The 17,156-nt window shown below is 44.0% G+C and overlaps 1 protein-coding gene across 1 annotated transcript in view; it reads left to right on the forward strand.

Moving 5' to 3' along the window:
- The first annotated feature begins 15,077 nt into the window (after window positions 1–15,077).
- The window catches only part of NEURL1 (neuralized E3 ubiquitin protein ligase 1), a 68,058-nt gene continuing 65,979 nt past the window's right edge, over window positions 15,078–17,156 (forward strand). Inside the window, exon 1 of the mRNA XM_019471688.1 lies at window positions 15,078–15,194. Within this exon, the coding sequence (XP_019327233.1) occupies window positions 15,093–15,194 (102 nt within the window). The 5' untranslated portion in view covers window positions 15,078–15,092. The remainder of the gene's footprint in view (window positions 15,195–17,156) is intronic.

Here is a 17,156-nt window from a genome sequence, read left to right on the forward strand (position 1 = left end):
CATGTCCTGACAGATTCACTCAAATCAACTGAAATTCAGATAAAACATACTATTACTTACAACGTTATCTTCCTCTTAGTCCCATTTATTTGCTGTTTCTTTTCTTATAAGCAGACTGTAAACAGTTTGGGGCAAGACCCATCTCTTCTTTCTGTCTTTGTGAGATTCAGCATGAGGGGGTGGCTAGCAGGTAGGATCACTTTAAAAAAAAATAAAACATCTCTACGTGCTCTTGTCCTCGGGCAATAAGGATTCAACACCTTTGGTCATTTACTGGCTGACCTGTTGCAGCAGATGCTAAGGAAAACAAGTTCCTGTATAGACTACTCCAGCAGATATTTATAGCAAAACGTTAAGTAATAACTTCATGGGTCTGACATGGGAATTGCTAGGAAGGATGATGGAATAGTATTCATGCTTTTTCTTTGGAATAAGCACCAGGGATGCTGTTTATCTTTGTTAAAATAAACTGTAACTTTATGCCCTGACTGGCTGTTGAAGTTTCATGTTTTAATTCAATGGTCCAGGTTCAGATGCTGGTCTGCTGAAGAAACAGGGTTAATTACTGGTAGAGAGTGTTTAAACTGATGCAAGCGATGTGCTGCAGAGCCAGATGAGAGTGGGAAAGTCAGTAATTTAGATTCCACTTGTGACTATGGTACAGAAAGTTTAGATTAATGAAGGAATGCGTGCATGGATGGCCAAATTCTTGCGTAAAGGAAGAAATGTTGCCCTTTCTCCTGGTTTTGCCTCAGCAGTACTTAAATTATTTGCCTGAAAGAAAATAGTATTTTAATCGTGTAGTGATTAACACTTCTAGTGCTGCTGGAGACCTCTCTGGTCTGGGCAAAAGTTCTTGGTTATAATTTCTATTTGTGCAGCAAGAAGTTGCTGGAGAGCAGAGCTGGTGTCCTACGCTGGGTTGGCAGCTTTACTCCTGTGGTCTCGTGCCAGCTCTGCCAGGTAGGCTGGAAGTTTAACAGCTCGATGGTGGGAGTCAGGCGTGGAGCTCCTGTGCTTTAATCCCAGCAATGCACCTGAAAAAGAAAGCCATTTTGATGACAAACTCTGTAACCTCACTTAGTACCCAGTGCAAGTTACTTTGCAGGAATACATTACAGATTAACTAGTGGGTGCTACCAACATAAATCCAGCTGATTATAACTTTGTGAGACTGGGGAGCCTTGGTTAATCACTAGGACCTGTTATGTTTTAGGAGAGGGATGGTGTTTTGTTTTTTTTTTTTTTTAAATGAGAAGATAGGAAGCATGTCTGTCTTGAGGAGAAGGACCTGTTTTTTAGGAGAGGGATGGTGTTTTGTTTTTTTTTTAATAAATAAGAAGGTAGGAAGCATGTCTGTCTTGAGGAGAATAAGCCAGGAGAGTGCAAGAGATTAAAAAAAAAAAAAAAGGAATTAACCTAAGTGAGAGAGAAATGTGCTGGATAAGGTGAAGCCAGTGAAGGAAGTGGAAGACTTGAAAGAGGGAAGTGGCTGAGAAACTTTAATACTTGTGACAAGGGAGGCAGAGGAAGAGGAAGATGTTTTGGAAGCATGTCTGTCTTGAGGAGAATAAGCCAGGAGAGTGCAAGAGATTAAAAAAAAAAAAAAAGGAATTAACCTAAGTGAGAGAGAAATGTGCTGGATAAGGTGAAGCCAGTGAAGGAAGTGGAAGACTTGAAAGAGGGAAGTGGCTGAGAAACTTTAATACTTGTGACAAGGGAGGCAGAGGAAGAGGAAGATGTTTTGGAGGGGAAGGGGTGGTAAAGCAAGCAGAGAGGAAGGTTGTGTGTTCTGTGAGTTTCCTCAAGGAGAAATGGGCAGAGGAAGAGGTGGGAGAGAGGAAAGGAGGATTTGAATATAGAAATGGTGGAAGAGGAATTCAAGGAAGTACATGGCTCCTATAATCCTGAAACATTTAAGAGGATGTTAAGTGTGGCCAAATAGTAAAGGCAATAGTAAATTTTCACCTGCCTCGTAAGTTGCTAGCTCTAATATAACCCCATACTTCAAGGGTTTATTTGCTGCCCAACATAGTAAGGAAAAAAGCCACTGGAATCAGTATCTTTTGGGTCTAGTCAGTGTGTAGCAAGACTAGAATTTCAGGTGCGTTTTTCCTTTGCGAGCAAAGAAATTTCATATTCCATTTCACAACGGCATAAACCCTGCAGCCAGAAGACCCTCAGCAGATGTATGTTTAAAGGGCTTCCCTTTAGGATTGCTTTTGGACTTTATATTGAATGAAAATCTTTGATAATTGGGTAACTGGTGTGGATGGAAATAGTTTGGAGACTGTACCGACTAACAACAAAGCGAGCAGTGCAATTTTCTTGTGCTGAAAAAGGGAATTTTCAGTTGATCAGAAAGAAATGAAAACAGACAAAAAAAGACATAGAGAAGACGTGCTGGGTGGCAGTGTATCTACAGCCACCGATCTGCGGAAAGGAAAAAACAATTACCTGAGTATTAAGCCATCAACACCAGAAGGTTTTTGCAAAAGATTCAGAGGCCTGCTCACATTGCTAAGCAGCATTGTCCTTAGACAGACAGGACTAAGTGCTCGCTCATTTGGCTCCTGGGGTAACACGGGCTGACCCTAAGCCCTGGTTGATGAGAGCAATGCAGCTGCAGAACGGCAGCCGCGGCGGTCTGGAAATTCTTGGTGTCTCCGTTGAGGGGTGGAAGATCTTCGTCACAGGAAGCCTCTGTAGCTGGACATTGTCCTTCATCCGTGCTGTCACTTCGGGGTGTCCGCTGGCTGCTCCGTGGGAAGGGGACTCTTAGGTTTGGAGACAAGCTGTTTCACACGTGCTTGCAGGCAGGCATTAGTGGAGGAGGTGCACTTAAACCACTGAAAGGAGGGAACAGGAGCCTTTGGGCAAAGCACCGCTCGGGCTCCAGAAAAATAATCACAACACCTCAGAATTGCTTGTTAAGCTTTAAATACAGATGGAGCAAGGAGCTGCTTCTGGCAGGCATGCTCTCAAGATACCCTGCAAAAAACAACGGCAAGGAACTTTGGGAGGAAGAGCGTGAAGCAAATATGACTTGAGCACTGCGTTTTTAACCAAGACTACACACGAAATGACCCAATTTTACAGTACCTCGAAGTGACTCTAAATGGATGGTTTATATTAGGAAAAAAGGCACACTCCAAGTGTAAATGTCATGTATGATAGAAGAAAAAATGCTTCCTGAGATTCTTTAGAAATGGCATTATGGCTTAAAACTTCATAGTATATGGTACTGAATGATAAACATAACCTACACTGTCCAGCTGGGTAAGAGGAGAAGTGGAAGAACAGGCTCTGGGATATATATCCTGACCCATCCAGATGCTAAATTAAAGTGAGGGCATACACACATGACATTTGCTATAAATTCAAGCAGCAAAATGCAGAAGAGGCAACGAAGCCACTGGAGATTTCACAACTGCAGTCCGAAGTTGTAAACAATGTTTCTGATTTGAAAGGAATACTATGCCTTACTAACATGCTCTGCTGTAAGGCTGGAGCACATCAGGGCTGTGCTGGGCGTACCTGTGCTGTGCACAGAAATAGGTATTTGGGAAGGCACAAGGGATGTGCGGATGCTGAATCCCCAGCGTGGCTGAGCCCATGAGCTCTTGAGGAAAGGCGAGCTCTTTGCTGTTCACTGTGATCTAAGCTCACCTAGCATGTTGGTTTCTAAACCTTTTGTGGCTTTGAGGAACTGATGGTGTTTGAGGGTTAAATTGCTCTAATCTCAGGGATATTTCAGTTAGTTCAAGTCTAGAGTTTGCTGTGAGATGAATGATGCCATCCCTGTCTTGGAGTGTTTTCTGGGCTCTTTCTAGAGCCATCATAGAATCATAGAATAGAATCACAGAATAGTTTGGGTTGGAAGCTCCTGCTTAAGTTCACCTAGTCCATCCCGCCTGCTGTGGGCAGGGACATCTTCAACGAAATCAGGTTGCTCAGAGCCCCGTCCAACCTGACCTGGAATATTTCCAGGGATGGGGCATCCACCAACTCTCTGGGCAACCTGTGCCAGTGTTTCACCACCCTCAGCATAAAAAATTTCTTCCTTATATCTAGTCTCAATCTACCCCCCTTTAGTTTAAAGCCATTCCCCCTTGTCCTGTCGCAACAGGCCCTGCTAAAAAGTTTGTCCCCATCTTTCTTATAAGCCCCCTTTAAGTACTGAAAGGCTGCAATAAGGTCTCCCCAAAGCCTTCTCTTCTCCAGGCTGAACAACCCCAACTCTCTCAGTCTTTCTTCACAGGAGAGGTGTTCCATCCTCCTGATCATTTTCATGGCCCTCTTCTGGACCCGCTCCAACAGGTCCGTGTCTTTCTTATGCTGAAGGCTCTCATCCCTCCAGCAGTCTTTGTTCTGTGCCCCAGAGCTACGAATACAAGCCCAGCACCCATACCACCTACCTGCAAATGTTGTCTCTGCAGAGATATTCCTGTTTTCTGTCCTACATTGGGGGACCAGTACTATTCTGAGGTCTTATTATTCACTTGCCTTACTCCAGGGACACTCGGCAGAGCCAAAATTTTTGGAGAGAGCAAGGTAGGATGGTGTCTTCTGTCTGGGACTTTTGTCCTTCTTGGTGAGAAATCGTCTCTGATTAGGGAGCTGTGCTAAACAAGATACTTAGGATATGAGAGGTCAGAAACAACAGGACATTTTTGGCCACTGTGTTCTGCATCCCTAATGTATAGTTTCATGCACTGGGATGAATGGTAGAGCAGTGGGAGAGCATCCACCAGCTGATGATCCAGATAAGATGCTCTTCATTACCCTCTTAAGACCCTATCTCTTTCCACCGGTGATAGAGGGAGTATAAAGAACAGCATCCTAATTTAGCTCATTATATTGTAAATATGCAGTGTGAGTAGCTTGCTGTGGGCCCAGTTCAGCATCTTGAGTCCAGAGGCACATCTTTTATTTTACAAAGGTATGATTCAAAGCTAGCTCAAGGGCTTGAGTTCAGGACAATAGCTTCTTGAACTTGCATTTTCTTTGGATGGCTTTGTAGGTTGGTTACACCATTTTCTACCATCTCTTGGATTTTGGTTCTACAGGTCAATTTGCTTGTCTCTACCACTCTTACGTTTGCTTTTTTCTTGCTGTCCATTGCTCCTACCTTCCTCCTCATCCTAAAAAATACCTAAACTTTAACCTTGACAGGTTACTTCTGTTTCTGGTGAACTCTCAATATTCAGACTTCCAAGCTATTACACCGTACATGGAAAACGTGCCCAGGATAGACTTTCCATTAAACTGTATTTAAATTGGAAGAGAATGCTGGCACATCTACAAGTATTCCAGAATTAGATCCCAGAATACTGAGGCTAGTTAATCTTTTGGAAGAACAAAAACTCTTACTGATTTATATTTAGCAGAGGGAATGCATTTTAAAAACACAGTCTACATGAGGCCCCTTGAAGAAAACATCTTTTACATTGATTTGTAGTGCATGGAAATGCTACGTGGCCATAAAATATTTGCAGTCGGGCTCTGCTTTTATGTAGCTACTTTTTTGCAGCATGAACTGTCATGAACCGTCTGAGAGTGGCTGCTCTGCTGACTCTGGGCTGTGCAGTGGAACACGGCTACCTCTGGGGCAGCAGTTTAGCTGTTTATCACAGCTGTGCCCGGTATTGTAGGAGGGGAAGGGAAAAAGCAGCGTGCAGTTAACACTACGGTGGAAACACTAGACTTGTGAGGATGAGGCTTTGGTTCAAAACCGATGTAAGGTTTGTACTTGCCCGCCTCTGGCAGGGGTAAGAGGATGTGCTATTTAGGGAGAGCACATGCGGAGCCACCGTTCGGCTACCTGGCAGACCCGCAGCAGGACATGGGTGAGAGCAGAAGCTGAACTTGCCCTCTCTGTGCGCTCGTACGAGGTTAGAGAGAGGGGTGGAGGTGCTGTTGGCCCTAATCTCAGCAGCACCACTCTTAGTTAAATGTCTACAATATCTATTTAGGCTTAGTTTACATGATAATAAATTAGGAGGAACTCTAACATTTTTAAACATTAGAGTTTAAAATTTTTTAAAAAATTTTACATTTTACAGGTGTAAAACGTTCTGTGCATAGTTCTGATCCATACTAACAAAATGAGTAACTGGAATTACGGTAGGTGGGAGAGTTCACTGGGTTTTCCCAGGTGGACAGTTCCTGGAAAAGGAGCTAGGGCAGGTAACTGGTTCATTAACGCAGTGAGTCAGAGAAGCAAAGATAACTTATTTTATAAAGTATACATAATCTTAGGGCCAACAGTGTACCTGCTTATCTTTGAGAAGATAAGGATTATCAAGAGGAGGTAGCATAGGAAGTTTTGGGGTTTCTTCTTCCCTCTGTCCCACCATCTGCAGCACGGACAGATCAGCCATCACCCTGGACAAGTTGTTCCTCCTCCTCCTGAAGCATCAAATATTAGCAAAGGAGAAGATTCTCAAACTGTGCATCTGCAAGAGAAGAATAAACAGAATTTTTAAAACATTCCTAAATCTTAAACTGAACTGGACTTAATCTTGCTTTCTTTTGTTAGAAGACATAAATACATTTTTACATCTCTCGTTAGACTGCTGACAGACCTGACCTGATCACAGCAGAACAAAAACACTCTAGATCAAGAAAGAGATCTTGGATGCTTCCAGAGCACCATTTTTTACTTTGATCTTCTCATTTCCTACTCACAACATTTAACTTATGATGCCTTAGTAATAATAATAAAGAATTACCAAGATGCAAAGAAAATAAGGTTAGAAATGCCTTGCTGCTCTGAAAAATAATTAATTATATGGCCCATGCAAGTCGCTCCTGCTGTGGATCAGAGGAGCTGCTAGAAGATACTGTGGGGAGAAGTGGCTGCTGCTGATGGAGGGATCTAGGTCTGCTTTCCATGGACCTGGCTGGACCCTTAGGGATGCGGCTCCCGAGGCAATTCATCCTGCTGCTGCCCAGCTTCTTTCCAGGGGGCTACTCACCCCCTCTCCTTACACAGCAGATGGGACCATATGGCTGCTTACTTATGCTTTTGCTGTTCTTATGTGCTTAGCGGACTTACGGTCCATGGGGGCTTGGGGGGATTTGCATGGGGAGAGGGTGAGGAGGAGCCTGCAAAGGGTGGGCTGCACCTGCAGAAGCGGTGCTGGAGATCTCACAGCCGTCCTCCGTGGCGTGCCATCTCGGTGACTGAATTGCTGCGCATGACTGTGAGAGATGCTGAGTAAACAGTGCCTAATTAGGCACCAAGGGATGGTTAATGATTACACGGCATCATTACTGAAGATGTCAAGTTTAAAAATTAATTTATAAGGGGAAGGGGTTTCTTCTAGACAGCCTTATGTGCATATAGAAATACTTATGTATTCACACACCTCTCTTCTGATTTCATCTTTTCTTCACAAAAAAAGGGCATAATCAGCCACCTTCATGGTGCTTGGTATTTTTAAGTGCTTGCAGTGCCATCAGCTGGATTATTCTTCCTGGAGATGGTGTGTGTGAGGGTTTGCCTCCCCACCTCAGTCCTGCTCTGCTGTCCTCTCTTCCTTCCTCTCCTGCATTTCGAGGGTCTTCCTCATCTTCCTTCCCACGTCTGGCAGAGGGTCCTCTAGGCTCTGCCCAGGAGCATCTTCTCATCTCTCTCTGGGTAATTTCAACCACAAACATTAGTTCAGCTGTATCCTTCCTACAGTCAATTAACAGATTCACCTCTCCTCTGTAGTACTTAAGTCTCCTTTGGCCAACCTAAATTTTTGCTCTGGGTTTTCTTGCTTTTTTAATAAAATATTACAAACAACTCAGGCTTAATATAACTGAAGCAGAGCTCTTATTCTCCTGTCACTCCTCTTTTACCTTCTTTTTTCAACCTGTATAAAAATTGCCACCCTGCTGACTCTTACTAATACTCATAGCCTCAGCATTGTCTTCAAGCAAGCCTTTGTAAAGCCTCACATCCGAGTTGTTACCAGGTTCAGCTGATGTTGCTAAAAAAGCCCCACACCCAGGTAATTGCCTGGCACTCCTGCAGAGATTATTGTCTCCGCATGAGGAGTGACTGTTGAACAGGATACCTCTCTGCTCCTCAACTACTGCACTGCACGTGATGGAGGGCAAATGCACATCCCAGTTGAGCAGAGGGGCAGAGGAAATGGCAGTGTCTGTTTCAGCCCATCCTCTTAAATCTGCTCAAACGCATCAGTGTCCTGGGTCTTGTAGGTTCTGCCTGCATCTGTCTCATCTTCAGGACGCAACCTTTCCCCTTTCCTTTCTGCAAGCCTCAGTCTTCTCTCTAATGCCATTGACAAAGTCTTGCCACACTTGTATTTACATTTCATATTTCTCCTGTTGTACCTGTTTTCCTGCCCTCTGTCCTTACTGTCACTTTTTGCATTTCTTTCACTACTTTTATTTTTCTGTATGAAATCAAAGATCAGCTTCTTCACTTTGAAGGCTCCTCACAAACTAACCACTCTCTACCACCCATCAGTCAGGTTTGAAAGATGGATGCATTGTGGATCATTGTGCAATCAACTCTGGCTCCTGTTGCCCACTTTTTATACTGGAGGGCCTTCTCATAGACGTCTGTAAAACCACCCTTGTTGTCTTTCAGATCTGTTACTTTAAACACAGCTTTGCTTTTTGGTCTAAAAAAAAAAAAAAAAAAAAAAAAAAAAAAAAAAAAAAAAAAAAAAAAAAAAAAAAAAAAAAAAAAAAAAAAAAGGACAGCTCCAAGCCCCACCCTGACTGGTATTATCTCCTTTCATGTGCATGTGGTCTGTCTGCACCTGCCTCTTGTCTTGTAGTTTGCAATTTAAATGGAAAATCTTACACTATGTGCGAACCTACTCTCTAGATACATCTCGTCACTGCTAAAATAGCACAGATGAAAATAAGTTACGTATTGGCTTTGACTTGTTTTGGAGTCTTGGATAGGAGTGCTAGATCTGACCTGCTGGCTCAGATCCACCTTGTAGATATGTCCCTAATTCACTAAAGTTTAACCCAAGACGCTCTATAATTTCAGGTGTTCTTGATTTAATTAATCCAGAATTAACCCTTTGCATTTCTATCATTGAACACCCCAACACCTGCAAAGCTATAGTCTGTCTTTGTGGAAGAGCAAAGCTTTGTTTCCTGGTCATCTTGTAATGCCAAGATGAGTAGTTTGCTCAGTGACAGCAATCTGATGGGGTCACTATCATCGTAACAGGCACAGGGAGAGCTGCATGTAGACTGGGGATACGTGATTACTTACTCCTTCAAGAACAGCAAATGTTTTTAAAGGCAGTGGAGAAACCCTTGTTTTTCATTTGCATTAATTTACGGTTCCCTCTCTTCTGTGCACATGCCCTGGGTCAGGCTGCATGTGAGAAAACAAGGTTTACAACCCCTTTTCAGTTTCCACTGGTGTTAAGCTAATATTTTTTTTAGTAAACTGTATCTTGAAGTGTGCTTTTAAGAATCCATTTGCGAAGCCTACCACAACAAATTCATTGTGGTTTTTTCCTTTTGAACTTTGTTAGCAAATGTGAAGGATCAGTGTAACTAGTTATACTGTATTTCACTATCATAATTCCCCAAAGTATGGGAACACCTCAAAAAGCAGTAAGGCTTATGAGCATTCACCTCATAGTTGTTTTTTTCTCCCTGTGCTGCTAGTAACCATCCAGCTTTGGAATGGCTGTGCAGGTGCTCTTTCAGGGCTAGGGCTTTTTCTACTGCACCATGTGTGCATCCCTGGGGCAGGGCTTCCCTTGCGTTCCCCACACGTGCACATGGTTTCCTTTTCTTCCTTCTCAGAATCCTTCCTTTTAAATGCATATACAGTAAGGCCACCTGCCAGATAAAGCACTCTCTGTTAGCCTCTTTTGATAATGTAAGAATTTTTAAACCCTTTTCTCCTTTCATAGTGTGGTGTTTTGCCCTGTCCACTTTTTTCACTGTCACTAACCTGCAGGACAGGTACCTCTGTCACCAGCCCCAGACCTCTCCTCTCCTCCTCTCCAGGTGGACAGGGATTTGTTGTTCCCACTTGCTATTGCTTGTCAGTCCGTGGGCTTTGTTCTGAAGTCTTCTTTTCTCTTTCTTTCAATTCTGAATGCTACTTATTTCACATGCTCTAAGCTTATCTTAAATACCTTGCAGTTAGTTTTCAGTCTGAAATGAGTTTTGACAGTATTCTGATAGGTGCCTATCGAGATTTTTCCAACTGGAAAAAGTGTATTTTAAAAAAATTAAACCCAGTCATTTGTTGCAGCATTTAAGAAATCCCAAGCCTTTAAGATTATGCCTAATGTTTGCAGAGCATGAACGCTTCTGGTGAAAACCCCTAACAGGCTTTGGGATGCATTTTGCTAAGCTGAGAACATCCAGTGCTGCCTTTTATATAGTGTGTGGATGCTGCTCAGGCCTTGAGATCCAGGAGACCAGGGACATCTAACGCACACGGAGGGAGAAGTGTGCCACCTTTGGGGCAATATTCTGCTTTCTCAAACAGGGCTCTGCTTAGGGAGCCCAGGGATGCGCTTAGGAGTGGGACACTGAAGGCAGAGCAGTTCAGAGTGCTTCACATTGTGGTTCATGTAATGTCTCCTTCACCTTGGCTTACTAAAGGTTTTAGAAGGTCCATCCCACGTGCTTGTGGCTCAGGGGAGCAAGTGGTATGTTACCATTTTTGCTGCTCTCTTGGCAGGGGTCATGGTATTAGGGGCAGGCTGTGTTCAGGGTTCAAACCCAGTACTGAATGAAATGGTTCAAACAGCATCTGTTATTGGGCATGAGTTGAAAACTGAAGTCTATCCAATCTTTAAAACCATAAAAGTGAGCAGATGCTGTTCTTTGTGACCCCCAGCATGAAACCTGGAAAGTTGTACGGGGGTCCTTGGTGTTCCTCTAGATTTGCAGCCCTTTGACACAGAGGCTGTTTTCAAACAGGCATGATTTTGCTCTTGTGACTTTTGTCACAAGATACCAGTTTGCGTAGTCCTGGCATGTTGTTGTAACTCCTGCTTGTCAGGGAGAAGTTGTGTTACGTTGTGGAGTGGGAAACCTGCAGTGCCCTTGAACACTCTCTCAGATTTCAGCCTTCTTTCAAATACTTATTTGTTTGCAATTTTTATTTCGAGCAATTACTTCACTTCGCCTTTGTAGGTGACTGATAAGTCAGGTTGTGGGAGACGAAGAGTCTGGGACAGACTCTCAGTTAATGGAGTCTTGCATGGTTACTGTGAAATCAGGAGGACTTTTGCTTATTTTGCCAACTGAAGCTCTGGGATTGTGAGTTTCACTCAATTCTTTCACATAAAGAAAAAAAAAATTGAAATCTACTGCAAGGGCCCCATCTGTATTGTACCAGTATTGCTGGTGGCAAAGGCTGAGGATGTCAAAATGTGTAGTAGTTTAAACAAGGGGATGGGAGAAAGCTGGAGTCCAGGTCCAGCCCAGTGAGAACAAAAACTTTAAGCAGATGATTTATTTTATTTTTAGCCAGCCAAGCAAGGACAGCAATGTATCTCACCAGCTTGTGTTGCTAAAGTGTCCCTTTCCTTGTCTAAGTCCAGTCTTAGGTGTTTGTGTTGCCATCTGAAGTTGCACAGTGTCTCCTCTTGGAGCGGACATGCTGCCCTGAAGAAGTTGAGCAAAGGCCATTGTATTTGACCCATTGCTTTGTAACTTCTCCAAGTATTTGTAAGGTGCAAAACCCCATTATTAAATAGTTGCACTTTTTAAAAATTAAGACCTTTTCTGGTCCTTACCCGAGCGTGTTCATCATGCAGGAGTCATTGCTGTGTAAGAGCATTTGGGAGAAAGAAGGGGGTCTCCTCCCCATTTGCATTATCTGCCTATGGAAGCTGATCCTGGGGTGGTTTCTTCCGTTCTGGTAGATCATGGTTGCCCTGCATTTCAGCTGTCTGCGTGGGGAACACTCGTCCTGCAGGCGTTGGTGTGGCATGGGTTTGACCCATTCTCACGTAGCGGTGCTGGACCGTCACAGCAAATAAGCATTCCTCTAACATCCTTCCCGTGGGGTCAGGCAGGACCCTATGGCTCTCACGCTGCTCCAGCAGATGCTCTGGACAAATGTGGTGTTGTTATCAGAGCCTGTTTTGAAAGCTGTGGGCAGTTTTGGTGACTCCGTTACCGCATTTTAAAAGGGCGCGATGTCCTATGGAGAGGTGCAGCAGCTATTATCACAGCCAAGTTATCCAGTAAAATTAGAGCCCTGAGCTATGCAAACAGGTTAAAATGTGTGTGTCTTTGTGCTGCACAAGTTTGTTTTGGTGAGTGACTGCTAGCAAAAAGTTTGAGCTACAAAATTCAGATCTGGATGCAAAGATGGCATGAATTGAATGTAGCTTCTGGTAGCTTCTTCTCTTTCACATATATGCACCCCTAGAAACTATCAAAGAGGTGTTGAAAAAAACAAGGCTGGAAATGACCAGAAAGAGTTTTTCATATTTTTCTATGGATCCCTTGACTTTAAATTTCCTCAAACAATTAATTATATCCCTCAATATGTGTCTTGTTTCAGAAATGACTGTGACTACATATATATTTTAGAGAAGTTGAAAAATTTAGGAATGGAAGTTTTTACACTAGATGTTTATTTTTAGTTAGTCTACCTATAAAAAGGGGATATAGCAGAAACAGAGAGGCAGCTAAGAGATGAGCAATAAGGAGATTCAGCGGCCTGAAAAATTTCTGCCAAAAGAGAGGCTGGGATGGTTTTCTTTGACGATCTGTCAACGGTCTTGTCCCTACAGACCAGCATGACCCACCCGGGGAGGTGGAGTGGAGCAAGGTTAAGTCGGCCACTTTTGCTGGCTCTGGCTCTTAACCATTTGTGATGGTGAACAGCATCATGTTTGTGGTGATAAAGGAAATATTTCTTTGCAAAATACCATTAAGCCTGAGGAACTCATCAGCAAGGTATCACTAAAGCCGAGGGCTTAACAGGATTCCAGAGGGGTGGTAGTAGAGTACATATCTGGTTTGGAAAAAAGCTAGTGATACTGGAAGGGATTCAACCTCCTGTTCTTTGGGGCATAAGACAGCCTCTAATTAAACAGGTCTTAGGAGATAACCTCAGAAGATTCTCTCTGTGAGGCTGCTGCAGCTTGTGTTGTCTTCTGACCACCCAGTCTGGGCTGGGGGGGGGGGCGGGTGCACTGCCCCGCGTCAGTAGCGTGCCCAAAGGGAAAAGGTCAGGCTCCTGTGAGCCGCTGCATCCTGACTTTCCCTGTGTCAAGCTCCCCCTTCCATGCAGTCTGTTCCTCCTGAAGGTTTCCTTCTCCGACCTGCCCGCTCAGGTGAACCTCAACTTCTTCTTGGTACTCTGCACCTTATTTCTCCTCCTCCATGTGCGAGGGACAGGATAAGGAAGATGACTTATATTTCACATAATTTTTAGCATCACATAACTCCCGGTTGGTTCCTCTCTCCCGTAAAGCACTAATGAAAGTGTTTGAAGGTAACAGCCCTGTTTGCCTGGCCTCCCTGCACTGTTCTGAAGGGATGGCACTGTTGCTGAAAATGGGAGAAAAAAACAGCAAGGAGATGAGAGGAGAAGGCCAGAGTGACTGATGCTGAAGTTGAATTAAAATGTTCTCATCAGAAACCAGGATTTTAAGTTCTGTTGGTAGTTATTCAAGCTCGCTCTGATGATGTGCCGTTACAACTTCATGTAGCTACAACCTGAAACTACCCCAAAGACTGGGAGGAATAGGGTCCAGGCTTTTTATTACAAAGCCAAGAGTTACATTAGAGGTGTAAGCATTATTTTATAGTAGCTATATAAAGACATAACTGTCAGCAATTAATTTGCGAATTGCATGAGGAATGTATATAATTAGTTTCTATAGTTTGCGTGTTTGAAGAACAGAGTTTTTAACCATACTGTTTAGTCATGCATCTTTACAGCATAAACTGGCACATTGTTAAGGTCATATTTGCTTTTGTTGCATCCCTGAATCTATCATGGAATAATCCTTTATTCTGTTGATACTCTGTATCCAAATCTACAAGTATATCCTCCCAAACATATGTGCATAATGTGGTGTGCATGTGCACACAAGGAAAAGGAAGCAGATGACTTGTGTTCAGTATAATGATTGTTTTGTGCTTGAACTGCTGTATGCTCCCTGTTGAAAAGAAACTCCTGTGTCCGTTCATTCACGAACAAAGCTGCTGTCGTGACTGTGTTGATTGTGCATTGACTCTTTGTGTAGGGCCTTGGTTAGAGAAAGACGTAATCTCGTCCCTGCTTCACAGCCTTTCTCCCTCTTCGCTTTCCTCACCGTAATCATAGTGTGCTGATCAATGCCCTCATGACAAGTGGGATCTCAGCTGATGTTCCTGTCAGTGGAGGAGAGGGGAGAATGGATGGTGGTTGGTGGAGGAATCCAGGTGGGTTATTGCTGAGTGGTGCCTGAGTATAAATTAGCAATGTATGTGTCTGAGCTGGCACTTAGCACGGGTGGATAGGACCGCATCCAAAGACACGTGGAGGCAAGGATCGATGGAGTTGCTGTTGCAAAGGAGTGAGAGAAATGGTCAAGTCGTGTGGGAGTCCTCTGGAAGTGGAAGATTTTTCCCTAAGTGTGACAGCTTTGATACAGCAACTTCACACATGCTTTGCTCCAGTTTTAGAACCAGTTCTTGCCTTCTGTTCTGATGTGTGGCCTCAAGATGGCCTGTGATTTCAGTGCTGAGCTGTGGTCTCCATGTCCTGTGCTGCACTATCAGACTGTCCAGACGGGAGCCTTCAGTATCCTCGTAGCCTTTTATTGTTCAAGATGCTCTAGAAACCCTTAGTGATTTACAGAGTGCGGATTTGACTAACTTTCATTTCGACCTATAGTTCCCCTCTGAAGTACCCCAGCTTTTTTTTGCATTGAAAGTTTTTTACTTATTACTCACAGATTTGAAACCCTTTTTTCCCTGTTCTTCTTTCAGATTCCATAGGTGGGTCGTTTTCAGCTTCCTCCCACCGATGCCACCACAAGCAGAAGCACTGTCTCCCCATCCCACAGTGTGGGGCTCTGTCCATCAGCCCTCTGCTTTTCCATCCTCACACGAAGGGATCCCAGATCATCATGGACACGACGCAGAAGGCAGTGAAGCGCCAGGCTAGCTTCTGCAATGCCATTACTTTCAGCAACAGGCCCATCGTTATTTATGAACAAGTCAGGCTTAAGGTGAGTAAATGATACCTTCCCTTACTGCCATGGGAGCTGCTGTGAGTGAATGTTGGGGTGTACCAGGCTTTGGTGCTTGCACCAGCTCTTTAGCCCTTCCTTGAAAAGCACAGTAGCCAGATCTTGGCCTTAAAGGTCTGCTATCTTTGTTGGTACTTCTGCTTTTGTCACTGTAGCTCTTGGAGCCATTGGTACAGACCACTGTAGAAACTGGGGACAAAAGGGAAATCCATGCTCTAAAAGAGCTTATCTTGATGTTAGACAAGGAACAACAGATTAAGTTGAGATTGCTTGGAAAACAGCAAGAAAAAAGGGTTGTATTGGTCAGTCCGAAAGGCGGCAGCAGCCTCAGTGTCTCTCTAGGCTTTGCATGCATCCTGCAAAGGAGTTTTACTGGGTGGGCTGAGGGAGGGTGCGGAGTTTGTTAACACGTTCAGTTCCACGAGGAGCACTTTTCTTCCTGTAAACAAGGCAGCAATGAGGGCTGGTCTCATGGAGGTGGGAGTCAGCCTCTCCACAGCCAACAGATAAGAGGTGAAAAGGACCTGCAAGTGCAGGTGCTTGCTCGTGTGCTTGGCAGGGAAGATAAAAGGGTTTGGCTGAAAGGATGAAAGGAGCAGTCAGTGCGGTCACAGTTGCTGTCTAAGAAAAGGATCTTTCTGGTGGTCTGCTGACTGCTTTGTTGAATCAGTCGCCTGATAGCATTAAGGTCAGAGGAGAGAACATTGCAGGCATCGCGTTTTTCTTGCTGGCAGAGGCTGATTTCACTTCCTTTCTGTCTGTGGTAGCCGGGAGGATGGAGTTGGTACCCCTTGTGCTGCAGCTGGTGTGGGAAGTTCAGCTCCTCTAAGATAGCATGCCTCCATGTGCACCGGGAGCTGCTTCCCGATGAAGAAATTCATCAGTCCCCTTAGGAACTGAAGCACTTTTTAGGCTCTCAGCACCTTGAAGGAGCTTGGGGCCCTTTAAACTTCATCCACAGATATTTTCCAGTCTTTATGCCTTCTAGTTTGTGGGACTGCATTTTTCCGTTCTTAGCTGATTTCATGCCTTTCATTGGCACAAAGTAGGTCATCTTCTTTGGCAACTTCAGTTCATGGCACGCATGAAAGATCTGCCTGCAAATCCTTCATTTACGCACAAGGAGCTTTCCAGGAGGTTTATCTGCATATAGCTACTGAGTCTGAATGATCCTGCTGTTGCCCATTGCTAGAGGTCCCAGAGCGCTGGGACCTACAGCAGCGTAACAGCCTTCCCTGCCTCTTCCCTTACAGCCAGCAAAGGAGCAAGAAACAAGGAATATGCCTCCTTTTGAAAATATAGAGATTTCAGTGATTTCAGGCTCAGGCCCATAGGTAGAAAATCCCTCCTACAGGTTTGTTATGTTTCCTGTGGAGCTCTTACTGCTTCCATTCAGGCTAGAAACCCAGCAGGACGCCCTCACATTGCCTAATGGGATTTTTTTCCATGTTGGCCAGCGGTTTGGACAAACAACTGCAAAAAATTATTTGGGAGGAGATGAAAGCAGCATTTAGTTTTTGAAAACACCATCAAAGATTTGAGTGGGTTTAGTGGTTTAGACAAAGGTTCTGGGTTATTTCTTCCTCATTCTGAAACAATGTAGCTATCTGTAGAAATTCACACTTGTTTATCACTGTATATTTTAGCTTGCATAACAGATGTGAAGAATATGCATGCAAATCTGCACAAGGGATTTACGAGCAGAGCTCCTGCTGAGTCCAATGGGAAGGTCTCATGGGAGTAATCAACAGGCTTCAGCAGCACTTGTACTCCAGGGATGGATGGAAATGTGAAAACATCTTTGCTTTTCTGATAAGTCCATCCTGCAGTTGCCTTGTTATTGTGTGTGCCTGTGGAAAACGGCATCTTAAACCTTCTTACCAGCTAAAGACTAGCCATGAACCCAATCATTGAGGTCCTATAAAGTCTAAACTCCCTTTG

Source organism: Aptenodytes forsteri, unplaced genomic scaffold (genome assembly GCF_000699145.1).
Source record: "Aptenodytes forsteri isolate BGI_AS27 unplaced genomic scaffold, ASM69914v1 Scaffold15, whole genome shotgun sequence".
In the NCBI taxonomy this organism is placed as follows: Eukaryota; Metazoa; Chordata; class Aves; order Sphenisciformes; family Spheniscidae; genus Aptenodytes; species Aptenodytes forsteri.